Source organism: Mus musculus, chromosome 5 (assembly GCF_000001635.26).
Source record: "Mus musculus strain C57BL/6J chromosome 5, GRCm38.p6 C57BL/6J".
Taxonomy (NCBI): Eukaryota; Metazoa; Chordata; class Mammalia; order Rodentia; family Muridae; genus Mus; species Mus musculus.
In genome coordinates this window covers 31,251,638-31,270,967 of record NC_000071.6, presented here as the reverse complement: position 1 = coordinate 31,270,967, position 19,330 = coordinate 31,251,638, and the positions used below count along the sequence as shown (strand labels likewise).

Here is a 19,330-nt window from a genome sequence, read left to right as displayed (position 1 = left end):
TTTTTTTTTTTTTTTTTTAAAGATTTATTTATTGTTTATTTTATATGTAAGTACACTGTAGCTGTCTTCAGACACACCGGGAGAGGGAGTCAGATGTCATTAAGGATGGTTGTAAGCCACCATGTGGTTGCTGGGATTTGAACTCAGAACCTTCAGAAGAGCAGTCAGTGCTCTTAACCGCTGAGCCGTCTCTCCAGCCCGGCTAGTTACTCTTAATTGGGTCTGCATTAGTCACTTTTGTATTGCTATGATACAACACCATGACCAAGGCAGCATATAAAAGCTAGCATAAAATATGCTTATAGTTCCAGGGGGTTAGACTCCATGATTGTAGAGTGAAATCGTGGTGGCCTAGACAGCTGAGAGCTCATATCTTGGAACCAGCAAGCAGGGAGCACTGGAGTTGGCTAAAAGCTTTTGAAACTTCAAAGCTTCACCCCCAGTGACAACACCTCCTAATCCTTCCCAAACAGTTCCACCAACTGGGGACCAAGCCTTCAAGCCTCTGAACCTGTGGGAGGCATTCTCATCCAAAGCACCCCAGAGTGTGTGAGGGCCTGTGTGTAGGTCTTTCCACACGAGTGCTGGTTCCCGCAAAGGTCTGAGGTATAGGTTCTCCTAGAGCTAGAGTTAAGGGCAGTTGTGAGCCTCCTGATGTAGGTATTGAGAATTGAACTCAGGTCATTGTAAGAGCAGTATACCCTCCTAACCCTCCTAACTACTAAGCCATCTCTCCAGCCTGCCCAAGAATTCCTATCATGCCTTCCATGTCTGTCCTGGTTGTGGTACACAGGTAATAGACAGGTTTATGACTCCAGAGTCCTTCAGTCCTTGGCTCCACTTCCCAGCAGTGATGATGTCATTACCATGTAGCATGTAGCATGTAGCATGTAGCATAAGGCAGTGTGGCAGTGGTGATGGTGATGAAGAACACTAAGAGAGTTAGTCCAAAAGGCTTATGGGGATATAAGTGCTCAGCACATATCAGCTGCTTCTAGAAAGTGACCTCCAGCTTTCCCATCCTCTCCCTGCCCCACCCCCACCCCCCGCAACCACACAGACCATCAGCAAGTCCTAAGGGCCCCATCTTATCTGTTCACTTTTTACTTTTTAAGGTGTATTTATTTTTATGTGTATGTCTGGTTTGCTTGCATATACATATCATGTGCCTGGTACACATGGAGGCGGCATCAGGTCTCCTGAAACTGGATTTACAGATGGTCGTGAACCTCCTTATGGGTCCTGGGAACCAAACCCTAGTCCTATACAAGAGCAACAAGTGCTCTTAACTGCCAAGCCATTGTTCCAGCCCTGCTTTTGTTTTTATAGCCCAGGCTGGCCTAAATTCCATATGTAGCCATGAATGACCGTAGAATTCTGATCCTCCTGCCTCTACCTCTTAGAGCTAAGATTACAGGCTTGCACCACCACACCCTGTTTATGCAGTACTGGGTGATGTGTGCCACCAACACCTGGCATAAACTTTCTTAAGATCATCAGTTAGAAGGCTAGAGATGTCGCTCAGCCAGTAGAGTACTTGCCTAGCATGCCTGAAGCCCTGGATTTGATTTCCAGTCCCACCTGTACCAGTCATTGTAGCACATGCCTATAATTTCAGCACTTGGGAGGTGGAGGCAGGAGGATCAGAAGTTCAAAGTTATCCTTTGACTATATAATGAGTTAAAGACCAGCCTGGGCTCCATGAGACCCTGTTTATAAAACAACAACAACAAAACTTAATGATTTTTTGCCCAGAATTTTCCAATAGCTTAGTGTTATATTCAATATAAAATCTAGACTGCTTGCCATGGCCAGCGGCCCTGCAGGAATTTGCCTCAGCTTCTTTCTTAGCCCCGTTATCTGCTGGCTCGTTCATCTCTAGCCACACTGTAACCGTCGGCTCTGAGCATGCCCTACTCATCCTTGCTGGGAGCACTGCATGACCATCCCTTCGATCCCATCTTGCCAAGACTAATTCTCTTAAAAATGTTTCTGTTTGCATATATTAACCATGCGTGCTGATGGGTTTCCTTATGGTACTGTAATGTGCTTTTTTTTTTTTTTTTTTTTTTTTTTTGGGTTTTCGAGACAGGGTTTCTCTGTATAGCCCTGGCTGTCCTGGAGCTCACTTTGTAGACCAGGCTGGCCTCGAACTCAGAAATCCGCCTGCCTCTGCCTCCCGAGTGCTGGGATTAAAGGCATGCGCCACCACACCCGGCTGTAATGTGCTTTTTCATAGTCACCCCATCCCCGTCTTGTCTCTCCCTCTCACTCTGTCTGATCCCCTTCTCAGCTAGTCCCTCTTCTACCTTAATCTCTCTTTAATGATTCAGTGAGTTTCACTAGTGTCTCTTACAGGAGCACAGGCACCTTACCAGTGGCTAAAACCATGAAGAAATTGTCTCCTCCCCTAACCCCCACCCCCACCATTAACGGCCCAAAGATCCTGAGGTAGGGGCAGGGCCTTGTGAGTGTCTATATCCCCATAACAGGATATTAATGGTTCCCACAGGCCACAGCCATGTGGCCTGGAAGACAGCATCCCACAGCACACTGCACTTTCCTCCAGCTCTTACATCCTTTCCAGTCCCTCCCCCAAGATGTTCCCTGACCTTAGTGGGGTGCATGCGTCCCATCAGCGCCACACACCAGCAGTCTCTTACCCTCAGCACTCTGACCAGTTCTGCTTCTCCAGTTATGACTGCCCACTACACGAAGCTGCTTCCTGACTAACGCTGATGGCGGTGCTGACTGGTGGGCATAGCCTCAATTATTTAGAAAGAGATTGAATGATAAATCATGTCCATTTTGCAAAAATAACAGCAGTGGCTTCCCCAGTAGGGCCTGTGACTTCCCGGTCACAGACTTGGCCAGGTTTGCAGCCCCTGATGTGGATTTCCTGTTGTGGAGCAGGCCTGAAATCTAGCGAGAAAGTTCCTGGTCACCCCCTTAACAGAGTTCCACTTTGTAGCAATGACCATATTTTTGTCTGGCCAGGGAGGAGCTGCTCTTTGTGGTCAGATGCCAGCCAATGTCAGTGGCCTCCTCACTGGTGGCAGTGTCACCATTGCTCGTTTCACTTTTCATTCTCCAATTATCTATCTCAACTGGAGTGGAAAATCCCAGAGAACAAGGCTTTCCTCTCCCTTGTCCCTCTCGGGGCTTTCTGTGACTGTAGCAGTGCAGGTGACGGGGACACACGAGATGCTCCTTACATGTTTGTCCAACGATGTTGTAATGGCAGTCCTGTGATACTATAACTGCTGTATTATTGCCTCCCTGCTGTAGGTGCTTCTCTGCTTTAGGTCATGTGGCCAAAGCTCGGTTCCTGCATGAGACCAATGAGATTGCAGATCAGGTGTCCAGGGAATATGCAAGTATCATCTCTTGACTCCTTCAGTCTCCCAAGTTGTAACTTCTGTTAGTTTTAGTTCCATGATTTCTTGGTTTGTAGTCTCCCTACCTTCTTCTGCCCTGCCCACCCCTCATCCCTAAAGTTGGACCACTTTGGAATTTCGTGAAACCTCAGGCTGCTAAGTCCCTTAAAGATCTTTAGTTTCCCAAGTCTGTTAGCCTCCATGTCCTGCTGGCCTTCCTGTGTCTGCCTGTACTGAGTGACCAAACCTCGCTTTTCCCTGCAGGGTGGAGAAGGAACGGACTTCTATCAGGTCCGAGCTCGTCTCGCCATGCTGGAGAAGAACTACAAACTTGCTGAGATGATCTTCTTGGAACAGGTAATGGGAGAAAGGGGACCAGATGGAGGAAGGGCTCCTGGGAGGAAAAAACAAAGGAAGACTGCTAGTCTGAGTCTAGGGAGAACCTTTAAGCTTAGAGAGTTTATCCCATGCCTTTCTTAGGTTCCTCCTCTGTGTTATCTTTATTTAGGCAAACATCTTCCTTTGGACTTCAATTTTTTTCTTCTTTTCAGAATGATGTCTCAGCTTCTCTCTACTCCAGAACCTGTCTTTGCAATCCTTGTACATAGGGTAGATCCAAGTTTTTATGAAACCCCAAACTTATGTAGTCTGAGGAGCCTTTAAGCTTCTTGTTTATAGTAAATCCATCACTGGAGCCAGGAGTGTAGCTCAGTGGTTGAGCATGGGCTTAACATGTGCAAGGCACTCGATGCAAGCATGAGTGTGCATACGCACACACACGCGCATGCACACACATCTTAGCCAGGCTGAGCAGGCTAAGACTATTATTATTGACCCTCTGCCTTCCTGGTCTCCTTCCTGCCGCGTGGCACCCCTAGAATGCTGTTGAGGAGGCCATGGACATGTACCAAGAGTTGCACCGCTGGGAGGAATGCATTGCTGTGGCTGAGGCCAAGGTATTGTTTGTGTCCTCTCATCATAAGTGCTCAGAATTAGGCCTCACCAGTTGCAGAAATCTCTCCAAGGAAGCCACGGGATGTGGAATGGGGTTGGGGCTGGCTGATATGGTGCCGTCAGAGGAACCACACTGTCACAGAGGAACCAGGAGAAATGAAAGTGGGAGAGCTAGGCAGCATGGGATTCCTAGCTCTCTCTGCTTATGTCCAGGGACACCCAGCCCTGGAGAAGCTGCGCAGAGACTACTATCAATGGTTAATGGACACACAGCAAGAGGAACGAGCAGGTGAACTGCAGGAGAGCCAAGGGGATGGGCTGGCAGCTATCAGCCTCTACCTCAAAGCTGGGCTCCCTGCCAAAGCTGCGCGGCTGGTGCTGACCCGAGAGGAGCTGCTGGCCAACACAGAACTAGTAGAACATATCACCACAGCCCTCATCAAGGGAGAGCTCTATGAAAGGGTATGCGACTGCCTTGTCCTGGCTCTGGTCTTCAGGACCTGAACCCCTCTCCCACCCAAAGGAAGCGTGGGGAGGGACACATAACTCTGACTGACTGCAAGCATTCTTTCTTTGGGGAGCTGATTCTTGATTGCTTGTGTTCTGTGAGTTTCATTCATTGTAGCCATATATGTATTGACAGGCAGGTGATCTCTTTGAGAAGATTCGAAATCCACAGCGGGCCCTTGAGTGTTACTGTAAAGGCAATGCATTCATGAAAGGTACCAGCCACTCATGACCCTGTACACTGTTGCCTGTCCAGCACCCAGCATCTCCCTGGGGACATCTTGCTTTCCTTTATGCCTCGCCTATCGCCCATGCTTCATCCCTGCCCTGTTTTCCTGAGCCAAGTGCCTCTTCTATCCCCGGTAGCTGTTGAGCTGGCTCGACTGGCCTTCCCAGTGGAGGTGGTGAGGCTAGAGGAGGCCTGGGGGGACCACTTGGTACAGCAAAAGCAGCTGGATGCGGCCATCAACCACTATATTGAAGCCAGGTATGGTGGCACAGGGACAGAATGAAGATTTGGGCATGAAGTGAGATTCTGAACCAAGGAGGAGGCCACAGCCTGAAAGGAATCTCGGAGTGTGGGTTAGAATGTGCCTGGGGGTCTCTTTGCTCCCTCTCACCCTCCTCTTTCCTCATACATATTTAATGTTCTTCCTGGCTGTGCCAGGTGCTCCATCAAAGCAATTGAGGCTGCCCTGGGTGCCCGCCAGTGGAAGAAGGCAATTTATATATTAGATCTCCAGGATCGCAACACTGCATCTAAATACTATCCTCGTGTGGCTCAACACTATGCGTCTCTGCAGGAGTATGAGGTAAGGAAAAGTCCCTTTCTGCAGCATTGAAGCAGTGCAGTGCAAGGGAGGAAGAGGTCTCCTAGAACAAGATGTGGGGGCAGCCCAGCCAGCCCTTCTTGCTGGAGCTCAGACAACATCACAGTGAATGAGGAGGTGCACTCCCAGCTGCCATCCCAGCCAGCTCAAGTGATTCATGAATAGCTTCAGCATAGCAAGTGTAGATCACCCTCCATGGCAGCCGTGAGGCCCTTAAATTCTACCACATTAGATAGATGCCCCAGTGGTTAAGACAACTAGCTGTGCAACTAGGAGAACTTAGGTCAGATCCCAGCACCCACATGGTCTTGCACACACCTGTCCACAGAGCTGTGGGGTAAAAGCAAGAGGATTCCCTGCCTGGGGCTTCCTGGGTGCCAGCCCAGCTAAACATTACAAGCTCCAGCTTCAGAGAATGAGACCCTGCCTCAAAGAAATAAGGCAGAGGGTGATAGAATAACACACACTCACACAGACACAGCACACACACACATACCACATATACACACCACATATACCATACACAACCCATATACACCACGCACACACACACCATATCCACCACACACACACACACACACACACACTATACACACACCACATATATACACACACATACACCACACACACACACACACTGTATACAACACAGACATGCGTGTGCACACGTGCAGTGGTCCTCCCCTTGCCTTGATCTAGTCTGTCTCCTGGGGACACGCTCTGCTTGTTCTCTGCTTTCCTTCAGCACACTACAAGGTGCTGTGTCAGGCTCTGACATCCCAGCTGAATCTTTTCAATTTCAGATTGCTGAGGAGCTCTACACCAAAGGAGACCGGACCAAAGACGCCATAGACATGTACACCCAGGCCGGCCGCTGGGAGCAAGCCCACAAGGTAGAGCATGGGCAGTGTCCACGAGGAAAGAACTCTGCGTCCGTGGCCATGTTGCCACACTCCTTAATCTCTGATACCTCTCCTTTACTGGTTCCCCAGAAGCTAAGAACGACTACCGAAATACACCCAAGACAATGTGGAGCCCTAGCAACAGGCAAAAAAATGAGGAGAGGTCCCTGTTCCTTAGCCTGCAGCTCTGAAGAGAGCTGAGAAACTTGGGATCCAGGCATTCTAAACTACTGCTCCAGAGCCCCTGGTCACTTGATCACTGTCCTTTCCCCTGCATTGAAGAGCTCAGTGAGGGGGTGTGTGTGTGTGTGTGTGTGTGTGTGTGTGTGTGTGTGTGTGTGATGTAGCCTGTGCCCTGCATTCAGGGCCTCACAGTCTAGATCATGTCTTAGCAGAATATAGTTCTTTGTCAGCTCCCAGTGGGCTGGTTCGGTAGGGCGGCAGTAACTAAATACTAGTGGCTGCTGGGAGGACTGGGGAGTCCACAAGCTGACAAGTTCCCTTGTGCCTCCATGTTCACAGCTGGCCATGAAATGCATGCGACCCGAGGACGTGTCCGTGCTTTACATCACACAAGCCCAGGAGATGGAGAAGCAGGGCAAGTACCGAGAGGCTGAGAGGTGAGTCTCCGGGGAAGGGGTGGCCTCGAGGATGTGAAGCAGTAGCCGCAGGACACCTTTCCTGTCTGCAGGCTGTACGTGACGGTGGAGGAGCCTGATCTCGCCATCACCATGTTCAAAAAGCACAAGTTGTATGACGACATGATTCGCCTGGTGGGGAAGCACCATCCAGACCTCCTCAGCGACACACACCTTCACCTGGGCAAGGTGAGCCCTTTCCAGCCCTGCCCACCCCACCCTGCCCATCCCAGCCATTGCCCAGCCACTCCTTCCATCCTGACACCCCACCCTACAGGAGCTGGAGGCAGAAGGCCGACTGCAGGAGGCTGAGTATCACTACCTTGAGGCCCAGGAATGGAAGGCAACTGTGAACATGTACCGCTCCAGCGGGCTTTGGGAGGAGGCCTACCGGGTACGGAGTCCATGCATCCCTTGTCCGTTCCCACAGGACTAATTTTAACTAAAGAGTATTTTTGTCAGAAGCATGGCCACACTTGTATAGACAAAATTGTACTTAAAATTGTAAGAGCTTATGGATTTTCTGAACGCCATCCTCTGTCCTTAAACACTGACCTAAGTTTAGAGACCCGACACTTGGCCCTCTCTGGTGATGATTAGCAGCAGGGTCCTGACCTCGTCATGGTTGAGGCAGGAGGCCAGAGTTGACAAGGGGCAGCTCTGCTGTGGGCGATGCTCAATCAGCTTTGCTTTACAGGTGGCCAAAGCCCATGGAGGAGCCAATGCCCACAAACACGTGGCCTATCTGTGGGCCAAAAGCCTGGGAGGAGAGGCTGCAGTTAGACTACTTAACAAGCTGGGACTTCTGGAGGCCACCATTGACCATGCTGCTGACAACTGGTGGGTCTTGGATGGAGTTTCCTCTCCACTGGCTCCATCCCTCCCAGAGCATCCTATATACAGAGAAAGAAAACTGACATGATGCAAATGAAAAATAACTCCAAAAGCTGAGGCAAAAGTGAAGACATGTGAGCCAGGCATGGTGGGCCAGCCTATAATCCTGGCATTTTGGGGTGGAGACAGAAGGATCAGAGTTCAAGGCCAGCTTTACCTACATAGTGAGTTTGAAGCCAGCCTAGGCTACATGATACCATGCACCAACTAAACAAAGATAAAGAGTGAAAAGTTGGCCAGGCGTGACAGTGCACACTTTAATCCCAGCATGGGAATCAGAGGCAGACAGATCTCTGTAGATTCAAGGCAGCATGGTCTACTCAGCAGGTCCCAGGAGAGCCAGACACGTTAAATAGCAAAACCCCATCTCAAAAAGGGAGGGGGGATATAGTAGAAGGAAGGTGTTTATCGATGGTTCTGAAGAGAAGGGTTGAGCAGGGGCAGCTTGGAAAGCTAGGACTGTGCTAAGTCAGTGACCCTTCTGGTCCATCATTTATACACAGTGTGCCGAGATCATGTCGCCCCAGCACCGTTTTATCTTCCGCTTCTGCTGCCCCCTTCTTATTCACAGCTAGTGTCCCCTACTGAGATAGCGATTGCTTGTCCATGGCCCAGTGTGTTTACTTAGGATGCCTGTATGAATGTGGGGAGGGGTTATTTACTGCAGCACAGGTCAGCGGCCCAAATGCAGCGGTCTGCATTTCTTGAGCTTATGTCACAAAGACCAGGAGCAGAATCGGAGGCTGGGGCTCTGTAGTGCTTGGGGAGCAGGGATGGGAGCTCAGGAGCCTTTGATAGCCTCGGAAAGTGAAGGGTTGCCCTGCCCCTTCTATCTGCCATCTTTAAATCTGCCTTCTTCTTCCCCTAGGGTCTGTCTTCCCTCTTTTCTCTTGCCTTCTGTTAAGTATGAAGTACAAACTAATCCAGATTGTCCATTTCAGCTCCTTTGAGTTTGCCTTTGAACTCTCTCGGCTAGCCTTCAAGCACAAAGCCCCAGAGATTCATCTCAAATACGCCATGTACCTGGAAGATGAGGTGCGGATGTGATTTGTCCAGCTCTATCCCTAACATGGTGGTTCTCAGCCTGGGGCTCATGACCCCTTTAGGGGTGGTATTAAATGTCTGTAGATCAGATATTTACATTAGGAACCATAACAGTGGCAAAATTATAGTTAGGAAGTAGCAATGAGAATAACTTTATGGTTGGGGGTCATCACAACAGGAGCAACTGTATTAAAGGGCTACAGCATGAGAGGGTTGAGAACTGCTGCAGACCACAGTGACCAGTTCAGACCCCCCTGTCTCCCACTTGCTTGTAATACTAGGCTCCTTCTCACCATATGTGACTGTCCTTCTGTCTAGGGCAAATTTGAAGAGGCTGAAGCTGAATTCATCCGAGCTGGTAAACCCAAAGAGGCGGTCCTCATGTGAGTTTCCCCGTATCCTTTTTTTTTTCAATTATTTATGCATATGGAAGTCAGATGGCAACCTACAGGAGTTGGTTCTCTCCTATCATGTGGTTCTAGGATTTGAATCAGGTCATGAATTTTTGTGGCAAGCACCTCTACCCACTGAGTTGTCCGTCTCTCCAGCCTCTGTCCTAAGACAGGATAGAGATACTGCCCTGGGATCTTTTCTGGTCCTTTACTTGCAACCCTAGCATAAACCTGGTAACCCCTCAGCTGTACGACTGTTTGCTTCCACTACTAAGGCTTCAGTCCTCGACTCAACAGCTCCTATGTCCCCCATCTTGGGCAGGTTTGTCCACAACCAGGACTGGGAGGCAGCTCAGCGCGTGGCTGAGGCCCACGATCCTGACAGCGTTGCTGAGGTACTTGTAGGTCAAGCCCGTGGGGCCTTGGAGGAGAAGGACTTTCAGAAGGCAGAAGGGTTACTACTTCGGGCCCAGAGACCAGGTCTGGCTCTCAATTATTATAAGGTGAGTGATATTATAAGGTATAGTGATATTTGGGCCACAAAGGATAAGAGGCCACAGAGCTCCACACTGATTCCTGGCAAGAAGAGGGACAGGGAGGTCTAAGAAGTCTGTAGTCAGGCCAGAGGAACCTGTGTAGTGGTAGGAAGCGTTCGAGCCCCCACCTCTGCCCTTCTGATACCTGAAAATCTGAGCAGGAGGCTGGACTCTGGAGCGACGCTCTGAGAATCTGCAAGGACTATGTGCCTGGCCAGCTAGAGGCCCTACAGGAAGAGTATGAGCGAGAAGCTACCAAGAAGGGAGGCAGGTAAGAAGCCTTATGCCCAGGCAGTGTGATCAGGAGTCGATGGGCTGGACCACACTACCCCTCCCCAGTCCTGATCATTAAACATTCTCCTCCCCACAGAGGGGTGGAGGGACTTGTAGAGCAAGCACGGCAGTGGGAACAGGCTGGAGAGTATAGCCGTGCAGTGGACTGCTACCTCAAAGTTCGCGACTCAGGAAGCAGTGGCCTGATGGAGAAGTGCTGGATGAAGGTGAGGAGTCGTGCATCCTGACTCCTGCCCCCATTCCCTGAAGTCCATTCCCACGTGGCTGCCTTTACAAACCCTCATCCTGCTCTTCCAGTGACTTTACTTCAAGTAGCAGATGTCTACTAAGTACCTGCAGTGTATGCTAGAGCCAGACATCTGAAGGCTAGACGAGATGTAAGATACACACCCTGCGCAGCCAGGGTTAGGGACTAATTACTACCAAATCCGAGTAAAGACTGGGGTGTGTGAAGTGCAGCACAGAGACACCTGAGCTCTCTGTGGGCTGGAGTAGTCCTGGAAGTTCTCGGAAGAAGGAAGGAGAGCTTGAAGGACAGCTTCAGACCAGGGTAAAGGCCATGGAAAAAACATGGGCTCCTCTTCACACCTCCACATAACAGCCAGCTCCTGCAAAGCCGCCTCCCCTACAGTGGACTAAGCAAACCCAGTCCTCTTCACCAGTCCTAACACAGGTTATCAGTCAAGGACACAAAACTGATAGTGTGTGTATATGCCTGAGATGAGAAATTGGCTCAGTAACCAAGGTAGGCAAGTCCCAGGATTTGCATGGAGACTGGGAAGCAGGAAGCCCTGGGGTAGAAAGTGATGTCTTTCCTGTGTGAAGGCTGGAGCCCCAAGAAGAGCTACCATTTCAGTTCCAGAGTGAGGGCAGGAAAAAGCCAGTGTCCCAGTCTAGACAGCATTTGGGCAGGATGAGGTTTCCTTTACTCAGGGTAAGATAAGCCTTGTGTTCAGTTCAAAGTCTTAGCTGATTGGACACAGCCCATCTGCATTGGGAAGGTCCATCTGCCTTACCATGTAAACACCTCAACCAAATACATCCTCACAGAAACACCCAAAGTTTTGACCACTACCTGCATTCCAGGTATTTCGGTCATGACGAAGAACTAAGGACCTTGGGTACCTAAGGGGCTGGGCAGCAGCTGGCTTTCTAAGCTAAACATTGTTGTATTGCTGCCCTTACACTTCTGGGGTCGTTGAATGGGTCCCAGGAAGTGAAGCAAAAGAGGTAGAGGGGCTGAGGGTTTGTTGTGAGATCTGAGACTTTAATCAGCAACCACTAAGCATCCGATACTTTCTATGCTGTTTACTGACATCTGGATGGGGTACTTTCAGATTGGTCATAGGATGGCTCTCAGGATGGGGAGAAAGCATGCTTTAAGCCTTGCAGAGTTTGGCAGGCCAAGAAAGGAAAGGGGAATTAATCTAGACTATAGATAAACTGGGTCACATGGAAATGAAAATCAGTGAAGATGTGGACATCCCAGTGGAAACAGTTAAGCAAAGCTGTTGAAATCGTCCAGGTCAGCCCTGCCTGCTGGGAACATAATGTAAAGTACAAATGTGTTATTTCAGGTTTTGGGGTTTTTTTGGGCGCGGGGGGGTGTATTTATTTTATATATGTGAGTATACTGTAGCTATCTTCAGACACACCAGAAGAGGGCATCAGACCCCATTACAGATGGTTTTGAGCCACCATGTGGTTGCTGGAAATTGAACTCAGGACCTCTGGAAGAGCAGTCAGTGCTCTTAACCACTGAGCCATCTCTCCAGCCCATTATTTCAGCTTTTTAATACCTGTTTTTGATTAAGATTAAAAAGAGACAGAGAGAGAGTTGGGCTGGAGATCCTAAGTTCAATTCCCAGCAACCACATGGTGGCTCACAACCATCTGCAATGGGAACTGGTGCCCTCTGTTGGTGTGCAGGTGTGCATGTAGGCAGAACACTGTACACAGTAAATAAATCTTAAAAGAGAGATTGTGTGTGTGAGAGTGAGTCAGAGTTAAAGTAATTGCAATACACCTAACTGAACATTTAAAACTTGACATCTTGGGCTCTGCAGTTACGAGCACATGCTGGTCCCCCAGAGGACTCAGACCATGTCCCCAGCATCCATATGGCAGTTCAAGCCATATGGAACCCCAGTTCTAGAGGATCCATCACCCTCCCACTTCTAGCCTCCATGGGCACCAGATACCCAGACAAAAATACAGTCAAAACACCCATACACATAACATAAAAATAAATAAAATCTTTAAAATATAGACATTTCAACCTAATACTCATTGAACCTAATATTACTGGTATTTGCCATTTTTTTTGTACTGTTTTCAAAACCCAGTGAACATGAACAGTCTGAGGCTCACAAATAGCTGCAGGTTGTCTGCAGTTCTCATTTCTGTTTTCTCTATACTTTGGTACTGAGATTTTTATCTTTGACAAAGAAAATGCAGTGACCTCAGACAGCCAGGGAAGCATCTGAAGAGCTGTTAGCCAGGTGGAAGGCACAGCGGCGAGGTCCAGGGTGCTCAGCCAAGCGACCACGAGCCAGGCTTCCATGGGGAAGCGGGGAGATGAGGAAGGAGCCTGAGGAAGGGAAGTGGAGGAGAGCAACAGGAAGGCCATGCAGCCTTGGCCCACTTTGTTTCTTCCACCCATTTCCAATCTCTGTTCATCCACTCAGGCGGCTGAACTGTCCATCAAGTTCCTGCCTCCCCAGCGCAGTCTGGAAGTCGTCCGGGTTGTAGGGCCCCAGCTGATCGGGATTGGAAAGCACAGTGCTGTAAGTAGGCCCTGACCGGATCCCACATGCACGGGTGGAACGATGACGCATCACCCAGATGTGGGGCTGGGCCCCGTGGCAGCTGTTGCAGTGTTCTGGGCAGAGGGAGGGTGGGAGTTCACCAAGTGGGGGAAGACCACTGCGTCACATGGAAAGATCATTTTCACTCTGATATCCCACTGTGCAGGCTGCAGAACTCTATCTGAACCTGGACCTTGTCAAAGAAGCAATCGATGCTTTCATTGAGGGGGAAGAGTGGAACAAGGCCAAGCGCGTGGCCAAAGAGCTAGATCCCCGGTAACCGATAGGAGCTAAACTTTTTAGTTCCTTTTATAAACACCGGAGTGGAAGGAGAAAGTTCTGGGGAGGGTGTGGCGTCCCAAGACCATGAAGTTAACAGTCTCTGTATATCTTCCCAGGTATGAGGACTATGTGGATCAGCACTATAAGGAGTTCCTCAAGAACCAGGGCAAAGTGGATTCGGTAAGGCTCTGAAGTTAGGAGGCTGAGCTCTGCCTAGCATATACATACATACATACATATATATATATATATATACATACATACATACACACACACACACACACACACATATATATATATATGGCACTGGGTCAAGAGGCTGAGCTCTATATATATGTATATATATGTGTGTATATATATATATATATATATATATGTATGTATATATATATATAACACCCAGTGCCATATATATATATGGCACTGGGTTCGGCCCCAGCAGCACAAGAGAGAAACAAGAAGAGTAAATGCCAAATTCCTGAAGAGGTACTAGAGATCCTCTGTCCCCTCAGCTCACCATTTTTTTGCTCTACAGCTGGTGGGTGTGGACGTAGTAGCTGCCTTGGACCTGTATGTGGAGCAGGGCCAGTGGGATAAATGCATTGAAACAGCTACCAAGCAGGTACTGCGCTCCCTCCCTGCTTCTGAGCTTCCCACCTCTTAACTCCACCAGTGGCCAATCTGCAAAGGCCCCTACTGAACATCAGTCTTTGGTAACTCTGATACTATGGTCAGAACTGTACGTGCCCTTTACTCCCTGAACAAATCCCTGGTCTCTTGCTGCCAGTTCTTATTGATCTGAGCCTTGTCCATGTCCTCCCTCCCAAACTCCCAAACAGAACTACAAGATTCTGCACAAGTATGTGGCTTTGTATGCAACTCATCTGATCCGAGAAGGTGGCTATGCCCAGGCACTGGCCCTCTATGTGCAACACGGAGCCCCTGCAAACCCACAGGTACAGCCTTCTTGGGAATTCATTCTGCAGCCATCCTTTCAGTCATCTCTAAGACTCCTGTCCTGGAACACACAGACTCCTTGGAGGATTTATCCCTTGAAGAACTTACTCAAGTAGCCATCCATGCTCTTATTAAAAACACACCGCGCCAGGCGTGGTGGCGCATGCCTTTAATCCCAGCACTTGGGAGGCAGAGGCAGGTGGATTTCTGAGTTCAAGGCCAGCTTGGTCTACAGAGTGAGTTCCAGGACAGCCAGGGCTATACAGAGAAACCCTGTCTCGAAAAAAACTAAAAACAAAAACACACTGACTTGTCTGTCCAAGAGGAAGTGTGAATACCCTTTAAAGGTCATACTCACTTTGTTCTCCTATGGAGAACCAGGGTTCTCTAGACTATCAGCCTGGTAACACGGTGGCTGTTCTCACATTTATAGATCCACCCACACTGACTTTTATTTTTTGTTGTGGGTTTTGTCTGTCTGTTATTCTAAGTCATAACTCATGTAGGCCAGGCCAGCCTGGAACTCACTATGGAGCCTAGGATAACCTTGAGATCCTGGTCTTACTGCCAAAAAAAAAAAAATTCTGCTTTAAAAAAAAAAAAAAAGGATTTATTTTATGTATATGAGTACGCTGTAGCTGTCTTCAGACACACCAGAAGAGGGCATCAGATCCCATTACAGATGGTTGTGAGCCACCATGTGGTTGTTGGGAATTAAACTCAGGACCTCTGGAAGGGCAGCCAGTGCTCTTAACCGCTGAGCCATCTCTCCAGCCCTAAAATAGTTTTCTTAACATCTCTGCCTTCTCCATCAATCTAGGCTGCGCTCCTATACACACAGCTCACTCACTCAGGTGCCCTTCCCCCTTAACCTCTAGAATTTCAACATCTACAAAAGGATCTTCACTGACATGGTTAGCTCTCCTGGGACCAACAATGCTGAGGCCTACCATAGCTGGGCTGATCTTCGGGATGTCCTCTTCAACCTGGTAAGAAGAAGGGTCAGCAATGAAATTACAGGGTTCCTTCTTCTGTCCCTGTCCTGGTCTCAGTCCAAATGGGCAGCAGTAACCACTGTACAACCTCCATGGCTTTGCTCTCACCCCACAGCAGCCTAGCTGTGCTCTCATGCTGTCTCTCCTCCCTCCCCTCCCCTCCCCTCCCCCCCCCCTCTATCTCACAGTGTGAAAACCTGGTGAAGTCCAGTGAGGCAAACTCTGCAGCGCATGAGGAGTTTGAGATGATGCTGCTGATCTCTCATTACTACGCTACGCGATCTGCAGCCCAGAGTATCAAACAGCTGGTAAGATCCAGCCAGGGAGATTCATAGCACCCTCAGTCACAAGGACCCACATTCACAGCTATGAAGCTGCACAAGTGTCAGTTCTGGATCTACGAGCCTAGGCCCTTAAACTGCCACGTCTCCCTCTGTGCTTCTCGGTCTAATCAGTCTTTAACACTCGCCAGTCTCTTCCCATACTGCTCTGACCCTAGGGCTCTATGCCCACACAGCCTTACCACCCTCAATCTATTGAAACAGTCAGATGTCTGATAGTTTTTATGTACCTCCTATAAGCACACACAGTTTTGACTTATTTGGTTGTAACTATGTATACATTTCGTGTACTTGGTCAAATTCTAGAAGTGGAAGGAACCTGTACACAATCTGGGGCCAGTTACACTGTGCTGATGAAAGACTGGAATAGCCTGAGATCTAGAGTGGTTCAGAACTGGCTCTGCCTTAGTTACAGGCTCACTGGTCTGGTCACTCAGTCAGGATCATAAACTTCGCCTTAAATCCACAGGAAACCGTAGCTGCCAGGCTTTCTGTTTCGCTCTTGCGCCACACCCAGTTACTCCCTGCAGACAAGGCCTTTTATGAAGCGGGCACTGCTGCCAAGGTGAGCTGGAACAAGGGAAGGGTGGGGCTGAAGAAACAAGGAAATCTAAAATGGGAAGGAGACTCCCTTGAGCAAAGCTGAGTATGGGACCAACGTTGAGAAGGACACAGTCTCTGTCTCTTCCTGGAGTGTCCTAACACCCGGACAAGTAGTACCCATGCTCACAGCCATCTGCAACTTTTCTGTTACAGGAAGTTGGCTGGGAGAACATGGCTTTCATTTTCCTCAATCGGTTCTTGGATCTGACTGATGTAAGTAGGGAAACTGCCCAGAGATGAGGAGCCTTTGCCTGTCACATGCTGTGCCTATCTCCTGGGTGGTTGCTTTGCCCACAGGCAATCGAAGAAGGGACCCTGGATGCCCTGGACCATTCAGATTTTCAGGATACTGACATTCCCTTTGAGGTGCCGCTCCCAGCCAAGCAGCACGTCCCGGTAAGGGGGCAGGACAGGAGAAGGGAAAGGTGTCACCAGTGGGTTGTCACCAGTGGGTTGGCACTGAGAAGGATGGCTCCGGGTTGCTATTCTTCAGTGACACCAGCCCTCACTACTACTCAGGAAAAGCAGAAGCAGTGACTGTGTCCCTCAGATCCCAGGGGGACTATTTATAGCTGGTGTGTGGCCAAAGGCTTAGGAAGGCCCTGTCCTCACCCCATATAAAGCTAGCACTACCTCTCTTCCCCAGGAGGCCCAGAGAGAAGAGGTCCGAGACTGGGTGCTCACAGTCTCGATGGACCAGAGACTGGAGCAGGTTCTGCCCCGGGATGAGCGAGGTGTCTATGAGGCTTCCCTAGTTGCCGCGAGCACTGGAGTTCGGGCACTGCCCTGCCTCATCACAGGTACAGAACCCCACATCGCCCCAGAATCCCACGGCAAGGAGAAAGGCGGGAAAAGCAGAAACGTCAAAATTTCCTTTTGGTGCCAGAGCTACCCCTCCCCACCCAGCTCTCAGCTGCCTAGTCCCCCTTCCACACTCTTGCAAACGCTGCCTTTTCACCTTCTACCACAGGTTACCCCATTTTGAGGAACAAAATTGAATTTAAGCGGCCTGGGAAGGCTGCTAACAAAGACAACTGGAACAAGTTTCTTATGGCCATCAAGGTTAGAGAAGGAGTCTTAAAGACAAAGGAGGCAGTCGGGTGGGGTAGGGGGCGCTGCAAATAGGAATCTCAAAACCCTGCTCAGCCAGGAGCTGATGGTTCCTCTCCTGTTCTCCACTTTGCTCACAGACCTCTCACAGCCCAGTGTGCCAGGACGTGCTCAAGTTCATCAGCCAGTGGTGCGGTGGTCTCCCTAGCACCAGCTTTTCCTTTCAGTGACTGGCGCAGCCGAGACGCTTACATCTGTCCCTCATTAAAGTTCTCTGAGTAGTGGAGACTGCTGCATTCTTTGCTCAATGTCTCTCCACCACAGCACACTGCCCCTACTCTACAAGTAACTGTAATCAGGCAGAAGACAAAATACAAGTTCTTTTATTACAATTATTTATACCACCCTAGGGTCAGGGCCCCCGTGCGTAGTAGAAAACACCTGTGGACTGCGCCTCAGAAGAACACCTGCCTGACAAAGAAAAGAGCCAACCTGAGTCAGAGAGCAAGCAGCGTAGCCCCCGTCCCCAAGAATGCATCCCACCCCAGGGCCTTCACCTGACCTAAACCCAGGTCTTCTGTAAGGCCTGGAAGTCCTGACGGCCATGGAGCAGCTGCACGTTCTCCTGCCTTTTACACTCGGGAAGTTCAAGCTCTGTCAGTTCCTGCAGCTGCCCAAAGGAGGGAATTCAGTAATTGGGACTTAAATTGACACACCAGCTCCTTTTCAACACAACCAGGGTATGGAACGAGCCCTTCCTGTTCCTCTTCCTTACCTGTTCCTGCAACCCTTCCTTCCTGCAGGGCCCAATTCCCCGTAGCGTGAGTGCAGCCACACAACAGTAACCAGAAAGAGCAGCCTCAGCTGCAGACATGAACAGAGAAGGGATCCAGAGAGCCAAAGCTGTATCCTAAAACCCAAAGTAACAAAGAGGACTAGGCCTTGGAGCAAAGGTGAGGACCAGAGTTTCTCCAATAGCAAGAATAAGCTCACATAAATTCTTGTGGGATCAAAGGAGCAGTCAGTGTGTCCAGGCCCCTGGTCCAGCGGTATGGAAGGATCCATCAGTCCTGGGTGGCAATCAGCAATAAGACGGCGGCCACCATTGGCAACAGTGAGCGATACAGCCAGGAGGAGGCCCATGGAGCAGGCAGCAGACAAGAGCAGGTTCACCAAGGCCAGCGTCAGCAGGGCCCAGTGCTAGTGGGGTAGAAGACCTGGGTAAACAGCCTGTTTGTTTCTCCGTGATACTTCTCTATTTGAGGCTCCTGTCCATTGGTAGTGTGCTGAGACACCTCCTCCACCCTTCTCACCAGTCGTGGGCGAAGAAGGTTCCTGGATGCCAAGAGGGCCACAAGTCCCACTGAAACGCTCTGCGGAAGCAACAAGCCTAATAGGGCTTACTGGCTCTCAGCGCCCAGCCCAACCCGCCTTGCCTGTCCACCCTCCCGCGACGCTCACCAGTAGTCCCGAACCCACAGAAATGACATTGGCTGTGGTGTACTCAGGAGTGACCGCGCCTCGGGGGTTGGCCACGTGCCGCAGAACAGTACCATGCAACACAGCTCCCACCAGGAGGTTCACGTGGCCCACCAGGATCAGCGCGAGTCCCACGCGCATCAGCCGCCTGGGCCCTCGGGCGGCATCTGCAAGGTAGGGGGAGGGGCGGACAGTAGCCGTGCAGGGCGGGGCCCCAGGCCCAGCGTCGCCCTGTGGGACCACAGGTGCGGTAGAAAGCCGTACAACTTACCGAAGGCGCAGACGCCGCAGCACCTCATCGTGGCCGCTCTACTCCCTCCGCCCATAGGCTCTACCTGGACCTGGCTTTGTCCCGACGCCGACCTCAAGCGCCGCTTCCGCGCCGCCGCAGGCGGCTCCACCTGGCCCCGCCCCGCCCCTGACCTAAGGCCCGGCCTCCAAGGGGCCA

The 19,330-nt window shown here is 50.1% G+C and overlaps 2 protein-coding genes across 6 annotated transcripts in view; one reads left to right on the top strand and one right to left on the bottom strand.

The window, feature by feature from the left end:
* The window catches only part of Ift172 (intraflagellar transport 172), a 38,113-nt gene extending 20,424 nt beyond the window's left edge, over positions 1 to 17,689 (top strand). The window contains exons 19-48 of one of the 3 annotated variants that reach the window (XR_003955698.1): positions 3,289 to 3,373; positions 3,642 to 3,734; positions 4,256 to 4,333; positions 4,545 to 4,793; positions 4,975 to 5,053; positions 5,205 to 5,325; positions 5,506 to 5,650; positions 6,472 to 6,561; positions 7,093 to 7,190; positions 7,262 to 7,397; positions 7,486 to 7,602; positions 7,906 to 8,048; positions 9,044 to 9,137; positions 9,465 to 9,529; positions 9,861 to 10,041; positions 10,236 to 10,345; positions 10,445 to 10,574; positions 13,056 to 13,154; positions 13,342 to 13,451; positions 13,574 to 13,637; positions 13,993 to 14,170; positions 14,297 to 14,413; positions 15,293 to 15,403; positions 15,598 to 15,717; positions 16,220 to 16,315; positions 16,507 to 16,566; positions 16,651 to 16,749; positions 17,000 to 17,153; positions 17,324 to 17,415; positions 17,544 to 17,578. Coding sequence is in view for 1 of the 3 variants with exons in the window: in NM_026298.5 (NP_080574.5) it covers positions 3,289 to 3,373; positions 3,642 to 3,734; positions 4,256 to 4,333; positions 4,545 to 4,793; positions 4,975 to 5,053; positions 5,205 to 5,325; positions 5,506 to 5,650; positions 6,472 to 6,561; positions 7,093 to 7,190; positions 7,262 to 7,397; positions 7,486 to 7,602; positions 7,906 to 8,048; positions 9,044 to 9,137; positions 9,465 to 9,529; positions 9,861 to 10,041; positions 10,236 to 10,345; positions 10,445 to 10,574; positions 13,056 to 13,154; positions 13,342 to 13,451; positions 13,574 to 13,637; positions 13,993 to 14,079; positions 14,297 to 14,413; positions 15,293 to 15,403; positions 15,598 to 15,717; positions 16,220 to 16,315; positions 16,507 to 16,566; positions 16,651 to 16,749; positions 17,000 to 17,153; positions 17,324 to 17,415; positions 17,544 to 17,633 (3,313 nt within the window). In the remaining 2 variants the exon portion in view is untranslated. Of the gene's footprint in view, positions 1 to 3,288; positions 3,374 to 3,641; positions 3,735 to 4,255; positions 4,334 to 4,544; positions 4,794 to 4,974; positions 5,054 to 5,204; positions 5,326 to 5,505; positions 5,651 to 6,471; positions 6,562 to 7,092; positions 7,191 to 7,241; positions 7,398 to 7,485; positions 7,603 to 7,905; positions 8,049 to 9,043; positions 9,138 to 9,464; positions 9,530 to 9,860; positions 10,042 to 10,235; positions 10,346 to 10,444; positions 10,575 to 13,055; positions 13,155 to 13,341; positions 13,452 to 13,573; positions 13,638 to 13,992; positions 14,171 to 14,296; positions 14,414 to 15,292; positions 15,404 to 15,597; positions 15,718 to 16,219; positions 16,316 to 16,506; positions 16,567 to 16,650; positions 16,750 to 16,999; positions 17,154 to 17,323; positions 17,416 to 17,543 lie in introns of those variants that run through there. The other 2 variants (NM_026298.5, XR_003955699.1) reach the window with 2 other exon arrangements.
* A 76-nt stretch (positions 17,690 to 17,765) lies between these two features.
* On the bottom strand, positions 17,766 to 19,298 carry Krtcap3 (keratinocyte associated protein 3). 3 transcript variants are annotated; one of them, NM_001363337.1, is made up of 7 exons: positions 19,154 to 19,262; positions 18,865 to 19,049; positions 18,717 to 18,776; positions 18,397 to 18,603; positions 18,179 to 18,313; positions 17,966 to 18,073; positions 17,771 to 17,874 (listed from the first exon to the last, which is right to left on the bottom strand). In NM_001363337.1, the coding sequence occupies exons 1-6, from the start codon at positions 19,179 to 19,181 to the stop codon at positions 17,966 to 17,968; spliced, it is 723 nt and encodes a 240-aa protein (NP_001350266.1). In that variant the 5' UTR covers positions 19,182 to 19,262; the 3' UTR covers positions 17,771 to 17,874. The 3 variants fall into 3 exon arrangements, with proteins under 3 accessions (XP_030110657.1, NP_001350266.1, NP_081497.2); NM_027221.3 differs by having other exon boundaries at positions 17,771 to 17,870; XM_030254797.1 differs by lacking the exon at positions 18,717 to 18,776 and having other exon boundaries at positions 17,766 to 17,874; positions 19,154 to 19,298.
* Positions 19,299 to 19,330: the final 32 nt, after the last annotated feature.

What these genes read in the sequence shown, in the direction of transcription:
- Krtcap3 (NM_001363337.1), bottom strand. Translation starts at nt 19,181, where the DNA reads ATGAGGTGCTGCGGCGTCTGCGCCTTCG. An exon ending in ACCTTCTTCGCCCACGACTG is followed by an intron (nt 18,604 to 18,716) that starts GTGAGAAGGGTG and finishes CTACCCCACTAG; the next exon opens with CACTGGGCCCTGCTGACGCT. An exon ending in TTGATCCCACAAGAATTTAT is followed by an intron (nt 18,314 to 18,396) that starts GTGAGCTTATTC and finishes TTTGGGTTTTAG; the next exon opens with GATACAGCTTTGGCTCTCTG.